General features: G+C 43.9%; 3 protein-coding genes across 3 annotated transcripts in view; 1 reads left to right on the forward strand and 2 right to left on the reverse strand.

The window, feature by feature from the left end:
- The window catches only part of ETV7 (ETS variant transcription factor 7), a 741,840-nt gene that overhangs the window by 668,167 nt on the left and 51,340 nt on the right, over positions 1-22,333 (reverse strand). The gene's annotated exons all lie outside the window — the stretch shown is intronic.
- Positions 7,787-22,333, reverse strand: part of OARD1 (O-acyl-ADP-ribose deacylase 1) — a gene marked incomplete at its 5' end in the record, with an annotated part of 34,715 nt that continues 20,168 nt past the window's right edge. Inside the window, 2 exons of the mRNA XM_083745153.1 lie at positions 7,787-9,322; positions 12,003-12,057. Of these exons, the coding sequence (XP_083601279.1) occupies positions 12,018-12,057 (40 nt within the window). The 3' untranslated portion in view covers positions 7,787-9,322; positions 12,003-12,017. The remainder of the gene's footprint in view (positions 9,323-12,002; positions 12,058-22,333) is intronic.
- Positions 8,776-13,621, forward strand: LOC310847374 (translocator protein-like; the record flags this gene model as incomplete). The annotated part of the gene is made up of 3 exons (XM_083745120.1): positions 8,776-8,948; positions 10,088-10,226; positions 11,904-13,621. The coding sequence occupies 3 exons, from the start codon at positions 8,776-8,778 to the stop codon at positions 12,081-12,083; spliced, it is 492 nt and encodes a 163-aa protein (XP_083601246.1). The 3' UTR covers positions 12,084-13,621.

The raw sequence follows: 22,333 nt of genomic DNA on the forward strand, positions 1-22,333 counted from the left end.
TATATTCCACCTTCCAGTAAAATATCCAAGGTGGCTTATAGTCCGGATAAAAATAGACAAGCTATAATAAAAACAAGCACAACAATATCAAATAACATCACCGAAATCGGTCCTAAAACTAAAAGTCACCTGATTTTCATGCCACAGATGCCAAGTCTGGATGCCAGCTTGTGCCAGTCATTCCCACTAATGCTCTTTGCCTCTAACAGCAGCTGCAGCTGCTCAAAGAGCTCATGGAGGATTCTGGAACCCCCCAAAAATGCATCTCCATGTCATTCCAGACATCAACTAGCCATCCAACTGGATGTAAAGACCTTCACTGCCTCTGCCTCTGGAGTTGCAGGCATCTGTTGTTCTGCACCCTTGACACTTTTTCCTGCCTGCTCCATCCTAACCAGTAGTTTCCACTTGATTTCACCGCTAATCTTCCACAGGAAATCATTTCCCCAAATGCATAAGTTTTGACCGTTTTCAATCAGGCAATGGAGAAAATTTAGGCATACTCTTTAACGTAAGGATGGGGAATGTGTGGCCCCCCAGATGTTGAGATTCAGCTTACATCAACCCCAGCCAGCATGACCAATCATCAATGGTGAATGGGGTATTGTAATCCAGAAATATGGAGGGGGGGCACAAATTCACCACCCCTGCTATAAAATGAAAGGGAAGTAGAGCTTTGTGGAAGGGCCATTACTCTGAATTGAGCATCTGCTTTGCATGCAGATTCAGTCCCCAGCATCTCCAAGGACGGCTGGGAGAGAACTAGTCTGAAACTCTGGATTGCCAGTTAGGGTAGACAACATTGAGCTAGATACAAACATTGAGTTTGACTCAGTATAAGGCAAATTTCTATGTTCCTGCATGACTTAACAACCAGGCCCTGAGTTTAAAATTCCCAAATAGGTTTTCCATTTATGGATTTATAGAATTGTCATTACTGTTAATGCTCCTTATCTTAATATAAGGTAAAGGGCCCCTGGGCAGTTACGTCCAGTCAAAGGTGACTATGGGGTGTGGCGCTCATCACACTTTCAGGCTGAGGGAGCCAGCGTTTGTCCACAGACAGCTTTCTGGCTCATGGCCAGCATGACTGAACCGCTTCTGGTGCAACAGAACACCATAACAGAAACCAGAGCTCACAGAAATGCCATTTACCTTCCCGCCGCAGTGGTACCTATTTATCTACTTGCACTAGTGTCCTTCGAACTGCTAGGTTGGCAGAAGCTGGGACAGAGCAATGGAAGATTACCCTGTTGCAGGATTTGAACTGCTGACCTACTGATCAGCAAGCCCAAGAGGCTCAGTGGTTTAGACCACAGCGCAATCCTGTATTTTAATATACCACCTGCCTTATCCTGAATGGCTGAGGATAGCTAGATATCTCACTGACCTTACAAAGCAGGTTGTCGCTTTTCTGGAGGAACAACAGGCTGAATGAAAGAGGTCCAAACATGGCAGCCCAGGACAGAGCTGGAATCTGAACAGAGAGACATATAGGAGCATGTGAAACTGATTGTTGGCCCACTAAGTTTGCCACACATCATGTTGCTTCCGAGGGGTCAAAGGTAACAAAATGCATCCAAACAGAAAATTGTACATTCATTTAACGCCATATCTATTCATCGTGGTTACCAAGTGTTGGACAGTCCTGGCACTGATGCCTCCCTTATTCTGATGCATTTGTTGCTTTAGCTGGCTTTGCCCTGAATCACCTGTGCCCCCCCCCATTCTGCTCCAGAGGGTCACCTGGCCCTGTGGAGCAGGTTTTGTGCAGTTTTGGTGGGGTAAGGAAGTGCTGCTGCATGCGCAGGAGTCTGCTCACATCACGTTGGATATTGCCCTTGACTATCTCTCCCTTCTAAGTGTTCCTGGCACCCTGGTATGCCAATGAGATGCAACTGCAGCCAAGCAGTGCCAGAGGAACAGCTGTCACTCGTGTCCCAGCCCTTTCATCGCATGAAAGCCCTTTCATTCTGTCTACATAGTTTATTTTATTTATTTGTTTGTTCAATTTATTCCCCTCCTTTCAAAACAATTCCAGTACAGAAGCAGACTAGGAAAGAGCTCAACTTAGAAGGCTTGTTAAAAGAGGAAGGTCTTTCGCAGGTGCTGGCAAGGGAGCAGAGATGGCACCTGTCTAACATTCAAGGGAAGGGAATGCCAAAGGGTAGATGCTACAACACCAAAGGCCTGATTTCTACACTGGGTGGAATGGACCTCCTGATGAGGTGGGGTCTGCAAGAGGCTCTCACAAGCACCCCAGAGAAATGGGACAATAATGATTATTTAAACAATTCTAACACTGTGGATACCAAGGATGCCCGCATCACTTGAGGAACCAGGTTAATCCACAGAGAAACAAGAGTGCATTGGTAACCCCCAGGTCCAACTCTACTGAGCGTGCATTACATTGGCAGGTGGGGAGCAATGTGCTACTGTAACTTAAGCGGGATCACAGTCTATTCTTAACCTTCCTGTCTCATAGCAGGTTCAGCAGACACCCATAAAAAGATACACACCAAGAATGCTACCAGCTGCACTTGCTCCTGTAGGATTCTCTCTCCCTCTTTGTTTAGTGGAAGGTTAAACATAACAAAAGATAAATGGCCCTCATAAAAAGGGCAGCTGCTGTCTAACAATCCCCCTCCCACAAAAAGAGAGAGCCTTATAATGGTAGTTAACCAAACTTCTCAAATGTAGTTATTAACTCCACAACAGCCAAGGTTAAGACCTAATTAAATTTTCACCTAAGGTAGCATTGGAGTGAAGGAATGTAAGTCTTGAAGCAGACTTCACTGCTGCCTAATAGCTCCATAATGGGCCTAACACCAAATTAATCTGAGCCTCCTTCATCTAATCTCATGGGACATTTTTTTTTAAAGCAGCTGTCCTGGGGGAGAAAGAGACCCAAGAGGAAGGCATATAATTGACTCTCATAGCCATGTTATATTTTGATACTTTGTAATGTTCTATTGGCTGCTTTGAGATTTTTTTTAAAATAGAAATTGGTACCGAAATGGCCAATACATTCATAACCAAAACAAAAATAAAACAGGATGGGGGCAGCCGGTGAGCTCAGGACAGAAAAAATGTGCCTCAGACTTTTCTAATCCTATATGCCCCAGTGTCTCTGCATCAATGTGTCTGAGGGTATTTCTACAGTGGCAGCCTCTGGTCTTAGTATGTTTTTGCCCTATAGTATGTTTTTGCCCTAAGATGACATAGTAACTAAGGGAGACCCTGCTTCCCCATCCAAAGTAGTCACATCCTGGGAAGCGGAATTACCTGCCTCAACCAGCCTCTTTTTCCTGGTCTCAGAACCCCTATGTCATCTTTTTGTGTCCCCTTCCTCATCTGCCCCAGCCTGCCCACCCCACTCTTCAGCATAGTGACGCTTTGGGACTCATGACACCTGCACAGGAGGAATTGGGAAGCTGTGGTCCTCCCAATGTTGTTGCACTCCTTCTTCCATCGTCCCTGACCACTGTTGATGCTGGCTTGAAGAGAGATAGAGTTCAACAATGTCTGGAGGGCCACAGGGTCTCCATCCTTGTTGTATATTCAAGGAAGGATACACAGTGCCCTGGGTGCATGCGATTTTGCACAAGTAAGTTTACTGCTGTTTTTAATACATGCCCAGCATCATACTTAAATCAGCTCTAAGCAGTTACCCCTGAGATACGGATATATTTTATGACAGGCTGAAAGTCCAACTCCTGCTGTGCTTGCTATATGACCCATGGCACAAGGAGATCATTTTGTTCTGGAGGTCTTTGAAACCTTTGTCTTGCAAAGCCAAACTCGAATCCTGGAAATGTGTGCCCCACACTTTAGAACTGGAGATCAGCACACCTTGTACTATTGTAGATGCAGCCTGTTCCCTTTGGGTCTGGTCCAGTTTGCATACTGAGAATCAGATTTACCTAATGGCATGGGGACCAGGTTGCCATTATATATCCAAATAACACCAGTGATGCACGTATATAGCAAACACTTATCTGACAACTGAGAAGGGAGCTAACAAAAGGGATTGCATCCTTCCTTGATCACAACATTCTCCTATGGCCTTAGTAAATAAAATGGGTTTCTCATTAACTTCACAGTTTGCTCTTTCCAGTTTGCATTTAATACAGTAGCAACTGTTTCCCTAGATACCCAGGTGCACACTGGCTTAACAGTCAGGCAGAAAGAAGCATTAAGATTACAGCCCTACAGTGTGATTTCCATTACCAAAGCAATTCCATTATGAAAGTGTCTGCTGTGGACACTGCAATCTTGGCTCTGGAGCAAATTTGCGCAACTGGAGCATGGGGATCTGGTTGAGACTTGTCTAGCCAAGCAGATAACTTCAGGTGGGTTCACAGAAGAATGTGCAAATACCAGGTCTCCCTGTTATTATTATTTTTTTCATATTCATCCTCAATACTTGGAGAACCATCTATACCAAACAATGGATCACATGTGCTCCTTCATACGACATAAGAATAGCCATAACAAGTGCAGATTCCCACCAACACACTTGGGATACTGCACCTTGTAAGGAGAATCAGCACTGAACCAGCAATGTTGTCCTAAATTCCTTCTGTGTTGGTTTTATTTTCACCCTCCCTGATCTCTTAGAGTAAATGTGTTCGATAAAAACACATGTAATTAATGTCTGGGTTTTGGCCACCCCATGAGAAGAGAAGACTCCCTGGAAAAGACCCTGAGGTTGGGAAAGATGGAGGGCACAAGGAGAAGGGGAAAACAGAGGACGAGATGGTTGGACAGTGTTCTCGAAACTACCAGCATGAGTTTGACTAAACTGCAGGAGGCAGTGGAAGACAGAAGTGCCTGGTGTGTTCTGGTCCATGGGGTCACGAAGAGTCGGACACGACTAAACAACTAAACAACAACAATAGCTGGTCTAAGCAGTACTTGGAGCTCCAGATTTCTCCTAGGCCAACAATGCAGACCAATTTTGGATGTAGCAGAACGGTTATTTGTCATCCAGTCTTCACATCAGTTCTTCCTTGCTTATTGTCAAACAAAGAAGAATATTAAGTACTCCGTTGCAAGGATCTCAAGAGCGTTTGCTCTTCTGTCTCAAGAAGAAGTTGAAAACACAAGTGAGCTATTCCCAAAGGCCCTATGAAGAAAATTGCTTTGGGATAAATAGTCCATTGTCAGTGACTATCTATGCTGAAGAACATAAAGTATCTCTGCTCCCTGTGTTGTTGAAGCAAATGCTCGTTCACATCTAATTCCAGCTTCCCATACCTAAAACACTCAGCAGAACAGCACACTATCTCTTACAGCAGGTGGCAATAATGACAGTGAGAAGATAAGATTAAAGGAGGAGGCTTGCTGAAGGTGTCCTGCCCAAAGCTGATCTCAGACTTTAGTAATACTTCTTAGTTATAGTTTGCTTGCTCAAGCTCTTTGCCGCAACAGGCATTGTACTGGCATCCAGATGCCCATTCTTGGATTAATGCATTTCACTTGCTACTTTGAAGGGACAGCTGCATGCAGAAAGTTAATAGCACTTACAGAAAGCTCTGCACAATCACACCAGCTCACATCTGCTCCTTAGCACAAATGTCTCCCACCAAATAATTTTCTTTAGCACCATTCGAGTGCAATAAAACATAACACTAATTATGTGCAACAGCAATAATATTAAATTCCATCTGGACACATGAGCCTTGTTTTGAGGCATAAAAAATTAGATAACTATCCATAGCCAAAGCGAATGAGTCTTTAATGCTCTCTGTGTTGCAGGCAAGCCACTAATGGAAATGGATGTCTAGCTTTTATTTGCATTTAGCATGCATCTGTAATGTTGCTGTTATTTATTCAAGTAGCTTATGCTAACTTTGGCAGAGAGGTGCTCCCAAGTGCATATGGTTAATGAAGGTTGCACAGCAAAGAGCATCAGTAATTAAACAGCAAACGCAACAGCTCAGATGCTTATGCACCAAGGGTTTCAATACTCAAAAGGCCTGTTTCAAATGCATGGGAAGGGGTGCATGGAGTTTGAAGGGAACTGAGGAAGACCAGAGCATTCAAAGAGATTTGTAGACATTATCTTGGCTGGTAAGCATTGCAACAAGAATTTGGCCCTTTGAGGACCACCGGATGCCCAGCAGCTAACCCAGAGGGATGAAAGATGAGTGGAGGGAGTTGACAGCGATACGAGGCTAGGCTAGCAGCTCTCTTTGGTGTACAGCAGGAGGGTGGGGAACCCGAGGGTCACATTTCCTCCAGTGAAACCTTCCACATGCCATTGGCGGGAAGGGCCAGAGGCAAATGTGAGCAGAGCAACAATGTAAATGTTACCGTTGTACAGGATGCTAGGTTCTATCCTCTATCTAGATAAGCAATAAGCATTATCAGTTCAAGGTCATATTGCAGCCAGTCAAAAACCGGGGGTGCAAAGAAGGGCTGGTAAGGAGTGTGGTGCAGAAGATGGCCTGGGGAGAGGCCAGGAGGGTTATAATGGGGCCTGAGGTGCTCTATTCCTGGTGTACAGGCTGAGAGCTGGCTCACCACCTCATCCTCTTCTTAAGAATCGCCTTAACCAAGGTTTTACAACAACCCTGGGAGGTAGGACACTACTATCAGCACCATATTCTGGGTGAGGACTGAGCAATGGCCTGCCCAAGGCCCTTCGACGAGTTGATTATGGCAGATGGGATATTTTTTTAAAGGAGAAGCTTCCTGGTTCAGCTCTGAATCTCTTCTAGGAACTGCCCCAGCTCGTCAGATGCCTGCATGCTTCCTCAGCCCGGCCTGGCTCCGCAAGCCGTTCAGCCCAACTCCGACGGGTGACTGGCCTCGGAGAAGGGTGGCTGCTGTACCCCGCCCTCTGCAGCCTGTTACACAAATGGTGCGCCGCCGGGGAGAGCGCGAGAGCGATCTCCTCCTCTCTCCTTATCGTACTTGCACGCCGCAGTCCCTGTTGTGTAACCCGACCCACACAGGCTCTTCGCAAAGGCGACGCCTCGCCCCTGCTCTCTCCCTCCCGCAGCTCGGGCACAGCGAGAGCTCGAGAGAGGCTGAAGCCCATTGGCTCGCTCCTCGCGTCCGCCCTGGCAAGACGGCGAAGTTCCGCTCCGGGAAGGTAAGAGAAACAAAAGGCGGCGCGTGGGGGGCGCCCGAGCCGCGCAACTTTGCCAGGGTGGTCGCGTTCTGTTGCAAAGCGGGACGTTCCATCCGCTCGGACAACGGAATGCCTCTCAAAGAAGCAAAGCGGGCGCAATGGCTCCCCCCCCCTCCCCAGAACACATACAGCATGCAGCCAATTAAGCCACGCTGGGCTGCCTCGAGGCGGAAGGTCAAGCCAAGGCACCTCTCCGTCTTTCTAGAAATGTTAACAGCAAAGACCCGTGTCACCCTGAAGCGTGACCAACCGAACGCCCTTGGATTGTGGCGGGAGAGCTTTCCTGCGCGACTCTAGTCCGCGAAAGCTTGTATCATATGCCGTCTGTGAGAAGCGTTTTCGCAGGCTGCAGCAGCAGGGCTCTCTTGCTGTTGCTGAGTTTTTTTAAAAAAATAATACTGTAATTCTATAAATGTACAATGATCCTCCCTACAGTGTTACCTATTCTCCTCATCTGTTCATCATAGTGTTACAAATTGAGACTATGAATACGTATTAGAACTTCAGAATGGGAATCAAGATTCCTGTTGTCTGTGGCGCTGGAAGTAATTTTTTTACAAAACAAAACTGAAAACAGGAAATACTTCAGTCAAGAAAAAACATCTTGCCTATGGGAAATTCCCAATGGAATTAAATGAAGCGATCAAAAATAACTTGTTTATTCCACCTATCTTTAACAGAGCATTCAGGCTGCAGGGCGTGTGAAATATTTTTTTCCTGATGTCCCATTAAGGCGAACAGTATCAGAATTTTCTGTTTGATAAGAAATCTGTTCCTCAGCAAACTCTAGTTTAACACCAGGCTCTCAATGGGACTAAAAAGTCTTTAGTTATAATCCTAAAACTACTTGAAATGAATGGGACATACTGTACTTTAGGGTATGGGGAAGCACACTAAATCTGTTTTCTGATCATTATCCCTGACTGCCTACTAGAGAATCTGCTGTCTGGTACACAGCTGTGAAGTGTAATTATGTAGGTAAGGGTCTGCCAGATGAAAAAATAAAACATGAGAATTGCTTTGCCTTAAATAAAGCTTGAGTGACTTTCTGGCAGGGATGCTGTAGTCACAACCAGCATTGCACATCCTGCATTGAACAGTGAATTGATACTTGATGGCCTCTAAGATCCCTTCCAATTCTATGATCAAGGCCTATCTACTACAGCATCTTGTCTCCTACAGCAGATGATGAGCATCCCCTATTCTTTGTCTCCAGCAACCCATACGCAAGACATATATGCTAATTCTGAACATGAAGCTTCTAACGGGTCATAAGTGGCCTACCTGAAGAACAGCAGCAGACTGCTAAGGGGAGATAAATTTGCCAAATTAGATTGCCATGGTCTTAAAAGTATTCTTGATATAGTAAAAGGCTTACTCTAACTTTAAAATGCTAATAACAGCATCCTCGAAGGAAAGATCATTGGAAAAGGAGCATCTACATCTGTCCCTCATTTTAATCAACACAAGAAAAAAGATCTTTGCTTTCTTTCCTTTAACCTACAGAAGGAAACACATCTCAAGTTGAGAGTAAGTACCTCCCAATGTGAAAATAACTAACGGTGTACAATTACCAATTTTCAGTTTCAAAGGCACAGGCGCAATCCGTATTTGCTAGAACTGTCTGGCTGAGGATGTGGGTCCATGCTCTTGGCTTCACAGCCTTGCCCCATCTTGGTGGATTCCTGGGCTGGTTCTTCACTCGGAAGGAAGTGCCCACGTGGTTTGAAGATCTGAAGAAACCGTCATGGCGTCCACCCAATAAAATGTTCCCAGTTGCTTGGACGACACTGTATACAAGCATGGGGTAAGGCTTCCTGGGCAGCCCCTTCCTCTTCACTCAAGGCTCCAGTCCTAAGCACATGCTAGAAAGCAAGCCCAACTGAATTCAGTGGAACTTAGGTCCAAGAAAAAATACATGGGATCAGACTGACAGCAATTCCATTTGCCTCTGCTGCTTCCATTGTAGCAACTAGTTGGCTGATTTCCTCTTCGCGGTGGGATTTATCCAGTTAGTCACACTCAACATAGATCCATGGAATAGACACAACTAACTCGGGTACCTTCATTTCAGTAGGTTTCAGTTGGGTGCTACCTGTTGCAATTAATCCTGACCCAGTGGCTCCTTGCTTCCGTCTCCCTTCTTGCATTTCATGTTGGGAATGGCTATCCTAGAGCCCCCTGCAATGGATTAAGTAGTGTCAGGATGCTGCCTTTAATGAGGATGTTCCAGTCTACTGTCTCCATCCAGGAGGACAGAAGTTGCGACTCTTAGGTTGCAATCCCAAACACACTATCTTAAGAGTTAAGTCCAAAGTACCATTGAAAGTGGGTCTTCCTTCTGAGTAGACAGGTGCAGAATTGCACTTAATATCTTAGACCCTTCTGCACTACTTCTTTAATGCAGATTCCTTGGGGGCTCAGAACTCCTGCTAGATTGCTAGTGATAAACGAAAATGATGCAACATTAAACTAGCTCTGGGAAATAGAGTAAGCCCACAACTTACACACATTTATATTGTGCACATTTAGCTTTACACGTGTAGCAAAAAACTAAAAAGGGGTGGAAAGGGGGCTGGGTTCCTGGGGAAATGACATTGGCAATCCGACCCACCATTGAACCCAATGGGTTTCGACTATACAAAATTTTGGCTTTAGGTGCGATCCCCAGAATGTAACCCCTATGTAAGTTGCAGGCTTTCTGTAGTGAGATTCTAGCTATATTTATAAACTAAGTGCTTGTGCAGTGGCACCATAGATTTGTTATGTCTTATCTTTGAGATTTCTACTGAAAAAGCTTCAAAGGTACTAAGCCATCATCTAAGCTGCATTTCACTGGTGTTAAGGCTTACACGGGAAGGGTTGCTCAGAGTAGTAATCCTACTGAAGCACAGCTGATAATGTGGCATTCAAAAGCAATGCATTGTCTGGTTTCCTTTTCTGCAGGTATGCTTCATATTTGGTGTGGAAGGACCTTGATGGCTTCAACAGTCAAGCAGTTGTCCCACTGGGCCTCTATGGAGCTCAGCTTGCACTGAACTGGGCATGGACTCCTATATTCTTTGGCGCTCACAACCTAAAGCTGGTAATGTATCCCAAACATTTGCTGTACCATTATGTTGCCTGTATTGCAGTTACCTTTTTGGGACCTCCAACGAGGCTGACTAGGAAACTGCTGGGCTAAAATTGTTCAGTGGAATGTGCAGACTCTTTAAAAAAAAATCCTCTAGCAGGCATGTTTATGTAAACGCACACACTATTTCTGGGCCTCAAAATATACTGAGTTTTTGTGAGAAATGTCAAAACTAGGAAGGTCCAGAGTGAGGCTTTCAGTTGTTGAGCCAGTGGGACAGTGCTTCAAATGTTAGACCAGAACTGTGGAGAGACCCACTCTGCCATGAAGCTCACTGGGTGAACTTGGGCCAGTCATAAGCTCTCATCTTAAGCTACCCCACAGGGTTGTTGTGGAGAGAAAATAGGGGCAAAGTTCCCAGTAAGAAAAACAGGATATAAATGTAACAAACGAACTAGAACTACTTCCTTTACGGCTTTGTTCTTTGCTCTCTCTGGCCCCAAGCCCTTGATTTTCTGTCCATGTTCCCAAAGGGTAAAGCAGAAAAAGAGGGCAAAACAACCTGCTACAGAACAAAGCAGGCAGATAGGTTAATGTGTTTTAGGGGCAATTAAAGTTTCCTGGGCACACAATACATGAGTCTTCAAGCGAGGTCCTCCATAATGTTTGTAGCTGGCATTTAGTTACAAGGAGAATTTGATGAACTGGGGCAAAAGGCTTGCATGGCTTGTATCCACTTTGCAGCTCGCTCCCACCAGTGATATCAGCCCCTTGCAGTTCTGTTTACTGCCTTCAAAATTAAAGCAGCTGGCTGCCTCGAGAAGGGTGTGAAGCTAGCACCGTTATGATCAGGGTGATCCATATTTTTCAGTTGAGAATGGTGTGTCTTGAGATAAGCAGCTCTGAGCACCACACCTTGACCTAATCAGCTAGCAAAGGCCAGAGCTTCAGTGCGCTCATTATTCATATGTGCCTTATTAAACTGTAAAATGCCAAAGTGTTAATAAGAGAATATGTATGATAGGAGTTGTTTGGATTAGCACATTTAGACACTTAGCGCTGCATTAGAGATGAAGAAAAGGAGAGCCTGGAGTGTTCAGATGGCTAAATTCCAGCCTCTAGGGAACTGAGGAAGAATGCCAACATTTCTAAGCACAGATGGAAGTGACATTACAACTTGGAAAATTTGGTAATAAGGGTAATAACTCTTATTCTGCTCTGCTAAAAGGAATATGGGCCACCCAGCCCAATCCTATGCTCTGCTGTCTACTGGCACGAAAGCATAGTATCTGGAGAAAGGATTCTATAGTTGACACCTGGGAAAACCTTGCTCTACCACTTTGATCTGGATCGACCCTGTGCACTGAGCTACCACTAGTGCCTGCTAAATAAAAGCTTCTGTCCTGATTCCTGCAGAAGAACATCGTGCAAAGATCTTTGCAAGGGAGGCAGGGAAATGAGGGGACCAGCAACTTGTTCCAGTTGCCAATGGAGCAATGCTTCCACTGACAAAAAGCTCTGGCGTGAAAAGCCTGAGAGGTATATGGGAGCAGATGGGGCAGTCCTGGAGTGCTCAGCCACTTGCTTTGTGTAGGATCATTCTCATCCTTGTGGTAAAAGAAGAGATTGCGTCTTTTGCATTCTGTCCAGTGTGTCAATCATTTAGACATTGCTGTTTCTCTTTTCCAGGCCCTGATCGACATTGTGGGTCTTTATGGGTTAGTGCTGGCCACGATGTATTCCTGGTACCCTATTAACAAAACAGCAACACTGCTGATGCTGCCTTACCTTGCCTGGCTGACCTTAGCTTCTTCTCTTACCTACCGTATCTGGAAAGACAATCCTGAAAAGGGAAAGAAGAAAGAATAAGGAAGGAACTGGGGAAATGGACATATTTGGCGAAACCCTTTGACACTGAGATCTGGTACTATGAAGGAAGTTAATTTAACTGGCACAAAAGCATTTAGCATTTAAGGGTTGGGAGATGGGGAATCCTTTACGAAATGCAATGGCACATATTAAGAAGACTGTTATACATTCTGAGTTTGAAAACCACAGTTCCCATCCTCATTCAAAGCACTATTTTATACATGTTTACTCAGAGAAGTCTCACTGAATTAATTGAAGCCTTAGTATTCTAATGAGATGATGTTGTCAGGTAACATTTATATAGATAAGCCCTTCTTAAAACTTTGGATTAGCTTTGTTTTGTTTCATTGAATTGTAGTTAGACTACTTCAGAAAAATCTGGAGGCGCACTAGACTCATTAAGAGTTGAACACCCATTTGTACTAATGAGGGTTGCTTCACACATTCTTGCTTTTTAGGTGCATACATTATCTTTTCCTCTCCCATTTCCTCCCCTCTTCATTCTTTTCCCCAAGTGCCATAATTTAGATTGTAACACATTGGGGCAAGGACCTATTTTTTTTGTTGGCTTCATTCCAATAGCATATAAACAGTGCAATCCTACATATGTCTATTTGCGAGTAAGCTTTATTGAATTCAGTAGGGCCTACTCCCAGGAAAGTGTGTACAGGACTAAGGTGCAAGTCTTTCTACACCTAAACATGTAAAGTGTGGATGTTTAAGCACTGGTTTTGGGGTTTTTTGTGGAGTTGGGAATAGCCTCAGGCACTCTATTAGGTGGATACTCAGTGGCATAGCTGGGTGAATGTATGAAAAGGCTCAGATGCTGAGAATGGAACAGGAATTATTTTCACCCGACAGGAGGGTTTGCTCTGTTTTTCCAAGTCAGATGGGCAGATGGTTACACATGAATGCACCATGATGAGCTATTTCACAAGCTGTGTTTTCATTTGTTTAAAGTAAAAGAATTCAGTTCTAGTGCTGGGGACAGAACCGAGCAACTGCTGGAAATGGGTCCCCCAAAAGTTATACTATAATATATTTGCTTTTGCTGCTTGAGATTAACATGGCCAGCCATTTGGAAATAGATTTAATAAGTTGTGTGTGGGGGGGGTTAAGTGGGGGAGCTGCTATTATTGCTTCTTTCTCCCAGTAGCCCTTGGTGCAACCTGAAATCTGTTTAGCATCCAGCAGAGGCTTACTTAATGAAGTTTGCCCAATACCCTCTTAACACTGCTACAAACTGCAGACTTTGGGGCTTTGACATCATATTCTGCTTTTTCTCCCCTTTGCATTGTTTTGTTGAACATCCAGCCTGACTAAGTGTTTCAGGCAATGTATTTTTCTAGAAGAGGCACCAGAACTCACCATGAATGGCTCCTTTGTTCCCTTATAATGGCAATGACGCCCACCTGAGAGGCGCCGGAACTGAGTTCCGTCAAGTTCTGGCTGGAAAAAAAACCGTTTCTGGGGAACATAAGCTTGCTCATGACTTTGTGAATTTTGCTTTGTCCTAATAAAGGTATTGTCCTACTGTGGCTTTTAGATTTTTTCCCCTAATGGGCAACACAGTCTTTAATCAGAGTAGGCCGGCTGGTTTTCAGGACATCTGGAGGTCAATGCATAAACACCAACTCCTTCACCCACCCACATATAGAGCTTGTGTTTTAAACTGGAAACTGCCTTGAAATGCCTTTTGAGGGCCACCATGTGGGTAGGAACATATGAATTTGTCTCATACCTAGCCAGACCACTGATCAATCTAGATCAGTACTCATAGATGTTGATTTAGCAGCTCTCCACAGTTTCAGACCTACCTGGAGATTCTGTGGTTTGAACCATGGACCTTCTCATGTGCACAACCACAGAGCAACATCTCTTCTCTGACACTGTTCACAAGTGATCACAGGAATTACATTGACTGGCAAGTCCAATGCATCTGCTCTGTGATGGAGACTCCTCCATGGAATATTGAATGGTGCTCTGGAAAGCTTCTGGGGGAGACAGGATTCTGGAGTCCTAATTTTAAAAACCTGCCTTATTCCAGAATCTAGAAGTAAGTAGGTTTTCATAATCAGTGCAATGATTTGTATTTTATACTACTATTAATATTGCTGTGAAAACATGACTGATGGTCAAAGGCCAACTCCGTGTATCCTTTCTTGACACTCAAGAACAGAGGGAAATAGGGCATTGGTGAAACAGGGGTGCTGGCCTGCCCCCCAATCACGTATTGGGCACAAGTCCTCCCATGACACCTCGAGAGCACACACGCCCTGGCTCAGCACTCCAGCCCCTGCTTTGCCCACAGGAGGAATCTGCTGAGATCTCTAGCAGGAAAAGCTGCTGCTGCTGCTGCTGCTGCTGCTGGGGGGAACAGAAAGGGGTCCTCAGAGCAGCTTCCTGGTAGAGAGCAGTGTGGGTGTCCCATCCAGCCCAGAGGAGGCCCATCCTTCCTGATGTCCAGGCAACCTCTACTGCTTCTCAGATTTTTGGGGGGTGGGGGCAGCAATACAGTTCCTTGCCATGGGTGCAAGGGACACTAGGTATGCCTCTGACTGGGAACATTTCCAACCCAGTTTGAACTGGATGCAAATTATGTAAACAGTTTTGTGCAGCAGTATACGTGCTTGATGAAGTGAGCCTGTTTTCTTTAGCTTTTCAGTGGTGACTCATGGCCATCCATCCAAGTTTGTTTTTAAACAAAGGTGTGAGTCAACTAGAGAGCAGGATGGCTCAGAGAATGGTAGAGCATTGTGAACTTTGCACTCATTCTTTAACAGAATCAAACAATTGGCAAAGGTGTACGTGATTTAACTTTGTAAAAATAATAGAAACACATTGCTAAAGAAGATCTGCCAAAATAGCAAGATCTCAAATTCCATGCATTGTATCTCAGAAGCTCACATTGCAACACACTCTACCGTAAGAATAAAAGCATTGCCACTATTGGGTCAGACTAAAGATCCAACAGAGGGACGCGGGTGGCACTGTGGGTTAAACCACAGAGCCTAGGACTTGCTAATCAGAAGGTCGGCAGTTTGAATCCCCGCGACGGGGTGAGCTTCCATTGCTCGGTCCCTGCTCCTGCCAACCTAGCAGTCTGAAAGCACATCAAAGTGCAAGTAGATAAATAGGTACCGCTCCTGCGGAAAGGTAAACGGCGTTTCCATGCACTGCTCTGATTTGCCAGAAGTGGCTTAGTCATGCTGGCCACATGACCCGGAAGCTGTACACCGGCTCCCTCGGCCAATAAAGCGAGATGAACGCCGCAACCCCAGAGTCGGCCACGACTGGACCTAATGGTCAGGGGTCCCTTTACAAATTAATAAGCTGAACTACCCCATCTGTTCTGAGCACCTGATAACTTGAATTTAGTCAGTATACTGCCTTGTGCAGGTCATAAATATTGTAAATTAAATAAAGTATCTGGATTTGAAATCTTTCCCAAGAATGACTGACAACACAGTGCTTACAGTTATAGTTTGGCAAAGGTGACACAAATATGTGAATTTACATTTTACTTGGGAAGGGGAAAATAAGAAAGAGTGGCTGATGTTACACTGAAACGGTCCCTTAAAAGATCAGCTGGTCTTATCCAAAGAACTTACTTCATGTAATCTGCCCAGTCCTGGTGCACAATGATTATTTAGAGAGCCAGAGCGCCACCTAGTGATTACTGTTCTGAGACAAAATAAGGCACACAAATGCTATGTTTATTCTGTTACAGAATCCTTATCAGGGCAGTACCTTTATTAGGCTAGCCAAGGTATCACAAAACAGTGTGCAAGTTTTTAAGTTCTCCATAACCTTTCATCAGACTGGATGGTAAGCAGAGCAGAAGGGAAAGGGGAGGAAAACTATTTTGGCTGATGTTAAGGCCTGGGGTCTGCCTCTGGTCAGAGTTTTAAAGCAGAATGATGGGGAGGTAGCAGACATTCAAACGTGACTCTTTTTAGGTGCTATATAGCTATTAGGTTGTACCAAGACCAGTTTGGAACATGGCACCAAAAAGAAGCCTCATTCAACTCCCTGCTCTACCCTCTCCAATTCCATCTTAAGTGCTGGCCCCAGACATTTTGGCACCTGAGGAGAATGACAAAATGGCGTCCAACCCCACCACCAGGGAAGGATCAAGTGAGGAATAATGATCTGCATCGGGAACAAGGGTGAGAGGAGACGACCAGTGCCTCCCATTTGCCAAGAGGCCACTGTAGAGGTAGGGGTGCATGTGGTGGTGCTGTCAGCAGATCCGGCCTCCAAGAAGTGTACTGCAGCTGTTGCTCCCACCACAGCAGCAGCAACAACAACAGGCAATGCATTCCTTGGAGGCCAGATCTGCTGCCCCTGTGGATCCTGCCGCCTGAGGCAGTCATCTCACCTTGCCTCATGGGTGGGCTGCCCCTGTATCAGAAATCTCTGACCAGATGCAAACTCCATGGGTTTGGTGCCAGACAAGATGTGTTTCCCTCTCCGGCCCCCACCCCTTGCTCTGCTTACCTACAGAAGGGTTCTGGAGAACATGCATGCTTCCACGCTATTTATGTTTTTGTTGACCTGTGATAAGGTATTGCCCTAATACAGATTTTGGAGTTTTTCTTATCTGTTGGTAAGAGTTTAAGGGGTAAATTATACGAAACAAATTTAGTTTGCAACATCAGCATTCAAACACCACTCTGACCTGTATCATGAACAGATAGCTATAACCATAATCAAGTATCTCTCTCATTTTTACAGAATCTAAGGAGCAAATAGTAATCTTGAAGCAATGCTGAACGGCAGTAAGGTAATGGATATGGGGAATAAAGTGAAATTTAATCCAGATCACAGAAGTACTATTTGCTGGTAGATCAGTTAGTCCAGGGCTTGAGGTAAAGACTGTGCTGGATGGAGTTGAGGCTTCAGAGGGTTTCTTGATCCAGCACTATTTCTAGATGGACTTGGCCATGGTTATTCATGTACCAAGAACATCAAAACTGGACTACTGCAATGAACTTTACACAGGGCTGCATTTGAAAAGTGTTCAGAAATGTAAATTGGTTCAAAATGCTGCTGGCCAAGCTAATGCCTGGGAATGGGATGGACAGAGCCTATAACTGCAGTCCCATTCAATCTGTCTTGATCACCTGTTCTGGCCTTAACGCAGCTTGCTAGTTCTCAACTTTATAGCCCTAAACCAGGCATAGGCAAACAGCCCTCCAGATGTTTTGGGACTACAACTCCCATCATCCCTAGCTAACAGGACAAGTGGTCAGGGATGATGGGAATTGTCCCAAAACATCTGGAGGGCCAAGTTTGCCCATGCCTGCCCTAAACCACTTGATTCCTGTAGATTCTAAGCACCTGCCCTGCTATATACTCCACTTGATTTCCAAAATTCTGCTTCAGGTAACTCCAGTGACTGTCATTCAATACTACAGGCACAAGGATCAGAGTATTTTTGGTTACAGCACAGTTGCCTGTGGCTTCATGTCTACTTCAGGTCTTTTTAGGAGGCTGAAACAAGAATCTCTTGTTGCTTTTAATATTGTCTTGATGATTTTCTATGTTGTTAGCTGTTCTGAGTTACCACCATAGTTGGAGTGGGGAACAGGGGAGACATTTTAAAATAAACAACATAAAGAAGAGTCCTGCTGGATCAGACCAAAGTCTCATCTAGTCCAGCATCCTCTTTTCCAGAGTGGTTAACCAGGTGGTGCCTCTGGGAAGCCTAAAATCAGGAGATGTGCACACCATTACTCTCCTGTTGTGGTTCAGAGGCATTTCGAAACAGGTAATAAAATATCTGTATCATTTAACATTGTGTTACATGGAAGCTTATGAGCACTGTATTTATTTTGTTTCTGTCGAGCCCTGAAGCTAGACAAGTCATCTGACGCTGGCATACAACTGAGATATTCATACACCACTGGCGCCACCACAAACAAAGACACCTTTTCAATTCCCCCAGCCTTCAGGGAGATAATGTACTCCATGCCAAGTTAATGCTTTGGCTGATCTTATTGAAAGACCACATCCACATTTACTACCTGCCAAGATACTTTTACATGTAAACAGCCTCAACACCAGTGTCAACCCAGGCAGTTTCCGATCCCCTCAATGTTTCAAGTGTATATGAAACTGCATGCTTTCCTTATGTTAAGGACCTGCATTTTATATGCTGAAATCTGAAGAGTTCTAATAAGCTGTCAAGCATACATGACTTTGTGACTGAACAATCCAGTTGGCTCTGTTCCAAAATTAAAGGCAGTTTCATGCTATTTCAAGCTTACTCAGTTCTTCACTTGGGTTTCCTGCTTAAGAACCATGGAGTCTTGCACTGAGTCAAATCATTAAGCCATATATGTAAAATAAATTTGTTTCATTTACTTATTTTTAAGCATTCTACACCCCTCCTTTTAATCAAGAAGGCTTCCACAGAGCTTATGAAGATGGGTGGTTAGATAGCAGATATACTTATTTATAAATTTCTGTAAAACTATGCAAAAAGGGAAATTCCACTGAGCCATTATTATTATTATTATTATTATTATTATTATTATTATTATTATTATTATTTGGAGAGAGAATGTCTTATGCTAAGCCATTGGTTCATCAAGCTTAATACTGTCTACACTTTCAGTAACTCTCCAAGCTTTTCCAAGAAGGACCTTTCTCAGTCCTACTTGGAAATGTCAGGGATTGTACCTGGTGGAATATTTAGCATGCAAAACAACATGCTCTGCCATTAAGCTGCAATGCTTCCTCACCTGTCACAAGGTGGGAAAAAAATGTTATATAGAACTAGGAGGGTGAGGAACATGGCTCTTACATCTGGAATAGAATTTGCTTGGAGTCGTAGCTTATCTCAAAGCCCTGATGCTCATACACACAGTTGAAATCACATTTGTGCACTTACCCAATACAGTTTTATATATAAATGGTTTAAAATCATTGTTGTTGTTTATTAAATTTATATACCACCCTATACCCATAGATCTCAGGGTGGTTACATCTTAGATATACAACACCCCATGGGGCTCCTTTTATTTGCAATGTTCAATGTCATTTGGCTACAGTGGTCTAAGGTCAAGCAGAAATGGAAAGAATGATGAATGCCAGCATTCCTTAAACTGCTATTTCCCAGTCTTATTTTTCATGGACTAGCATAAGCGAATGTCAATGTCACAGCTCTCTAAGCTCTTTGAAGGGCTAACAGGTTGTGTGTGCTTTTCCCTCTCTGTAAAATAATACCTAGTCATCAGGTTGTTGAAGAATATACATAGTGGTAGATTCCACTAGATTAACACTTTTGTTTGCCTTCTAGGTATCTTAACAAGGGTGCCCATAAGCGGTAGCTTTGATGTGCCACAGAAAAATTAACTGATACCTACTAATTAAGACAATCCAAGTCAGCCTGAGACAAGAGTGCCAGCATTGCTCTCCTGACAGCTTCTTTGTATTGCTGTAGTCCTGGGTATGGTTCTATAGCATGTAGCAAATCTGTACATGCCAATCTGTCCCTGAAATCACTTGAAAATAAAGAGACTGGGTGGGTGGGCTGCTGCAAAGGAAGATACCCTCTGGTTGCTACTGCTACTAAGTGTGCTTGTTTATTGTTTATTTGTCTTGCAGTAGTTACAGGAGGGGAGCAGAGGAATCACTGCCCAACAACGTATCCAGGGATCCGTTTTGTTTTGATAACAAGCTGTCCTTTTTATTCTAAAGAGCACATCCCAACCCTGTCCAATACAGACAGTGTCTTATTTCATCTTTGCTTCTGGCCAAATAAATATTTCCTGAGCCTGGATTGCAAGGCGCTGTCCTCTGTAGGCACCTTTATAATTAGAAAATATCCTAGGGGGTAGACCCAGATGAGCAGAGGATATAAACACACACATTGACAAAAGGGCAACTCTTATAAACAGACCATCGGAGAATATTAGACTTGTACTTGTGGTTTTTAGACACTCTGCCAGCAGGCAGAGCTGGGGAGAGTTTGGACTGCTGCAAGACACTAATAAGACAGTGATTTTTAAAGTAGCCTTATCTACAGCAGACACAGTTAAGATTAATTGCAAACTGCGACAAACAAGCCATGAAGTGGTACAGCAGGGGTTCCCAAACTGAGCTTCATTCAGGGGTGGTCTGCAGCATGTCTGCATTCCATATTCATATCAACCTCCAACTGTATCTGTATTGCTTTTTATTTCTCAAGTTGCATTTTACTCTGTTACAATCTGAATCCTGTGGAATGCAAATTGCAATACAATAAAATAAATGAAAGCAGCAATACAGTACAAATACAATTTTAAAACATACAGCATCTAGCACAGTGCATTACAATTGCTACACCAGCTCTACTTCAGTAGTGTCAGATTCAGGGCTTTTTTTTCTTTAAAAAAAATGTTTAGGGGTACTCTCATTTTCCTACTCATATTGACATACTGCCCCTCAATGAGGCCAAACTTAGACTCATAAAATGTTTAGGGGTATGTTTATAGGGAAGTACAGGATACATGTGCATTTGGAGAACTTCATGTGAACATGGATTACAAACCCAGCACTGGAAACGCAGTGAGTGCACAGCAAATGGGAGTGAGAACACAACCTTTGTATAATACAGTAAAGTAAAGCAGTATTTTGTCAGGATAAGCAATATTGAAACATAAAAACATAAGGCTTAAATTTATTTTGAAAATTGTTTCAGAAATGGATAGACTTTAAAAAAAATCTGTTTGTTTGTTTTCTGTAACAGCTTGCTGAAATGTAAATTAGTTGGATTCACAATGCAAATGCCTCATTCATTAGAGGTTCCTGAGCAGAGGTTGCAGGGCAACATTTCAGGGATGCTGTAGTATTGGATTCCCTGCATTCATAGGGGGTTGAACTAGATAACTTTTGAGATTCCTCCAATGCTCTGATCTATAGTGTTGTTCGTGTTTATGACGTAAAATCTCCACAAGGAAGAATTTAGTTTGAAACATGTCCATAGCATAGTCTCCTGTTAACTACATGCCACATGCCCATTGCCTGGACTGCCTTCATGGAATGATAAAGGTTCTGCAGAGGCATCCTTCTATTTTGCAGGGGGGGGGGTTCAGTTCGTCACTGATGCATACTCAAATAAATGAACCAAACACAATGAGGATTTCTACTCCAAATCCAAAGCATACCACCACTGTGTGCTCTGCACACTGCACAATTTCTGTTGTCTTCCTGTGCAGTGTCTGCCTGCACAGAGGCTGAGTACTGCCCTAGAAGGAGTTCAGCAGCAGCTGGGAAAGAGATGGAGCCACAATCCCAGCACCACATTCCAAAGATTAGATTAAAGCTCAGCATTGATTCGTGCAGCTTGGCTGGCTCCAGTGAAAGTTAAAGCGGCAAGAATGATGGGACCCTGGTTAATCCAGCAGTCAAGAGCTTCCAAAAATAAAGTGGGTCAGAGGGACACGAGAAGGGGTATGGAAGAGTTATCACTCATCAGCTCAGGATTCCCATCCCCACAATTCCTCCCTAAAATGTCAAAGGTGACAGTGATTGGTCTGGGGTGCATAGTAACCAGGGAGGGGAGAAAAACAATACGCTTCCTATGGAAAGTATTCCATAACATTGAAAAAGCTGATCATAGATTGCATTATAGCCCCTGTTGTCTCTGTCTCATTTTTATAATAAAACCCAGTCCAAGAGGCAGTTGTCAGGTGCACAACATCTGCTTGCTACAGAGGCCCAATGAAATCACTGCTGCTTATGCCACAGACCAATTGGTGTGTAAGTTTCTATGTAAGTGGTCTTTTTAAAAACAGTTAAAAGGAATGGGCGGAAATCTCATATAGGTGTGAATGGAATTTTGTTGTTCTTAAAGAAGCAGCTCAACTTTTTAAAGCAGCAAAAATCTCTAAAGTTACTGGATTCTATATCATATGTCCAATAATGCCTTTGACTGCTTTGTGCAAGTAGAAAGCACTTCTGTGCATCCACCCAATTTTCACGAATCCTCCGATCTTCTGCAACACTCTGCATCATGATACATATTGTTCTGGAGGACCCCCCCACCTCTCAGGAGCAGCTTGGAGCAGGGAGAGAAGTGACTGCAGTAGATAGGGACAGGTCAGTGAAAACAGAATGCCTAGCCTTGCAAGAGCAGAAATGCTTTCTGCTAGTGCAAAGCTGCTACCTGTCGATAACTCCACTTTTCATACTATGTTCATAAATTGTGAAGTGTGAATGTGAGGAATACATATTCTCAAATACTTATACTGTGCAGGAAA

This window comes from Podarcis gaigeae (genome assembly GCF_964106915.1).
Source record: "Podarcis gaigeae genome assembly, chromosome: 6".
Classification (NCBI taxonomy): domain Eukaryota; kingdom Metazoa; phylum Chordata; class Lepidosauria; order Squamata; family Lacertidae; genus Podarcis; species Podarcis gaigeae.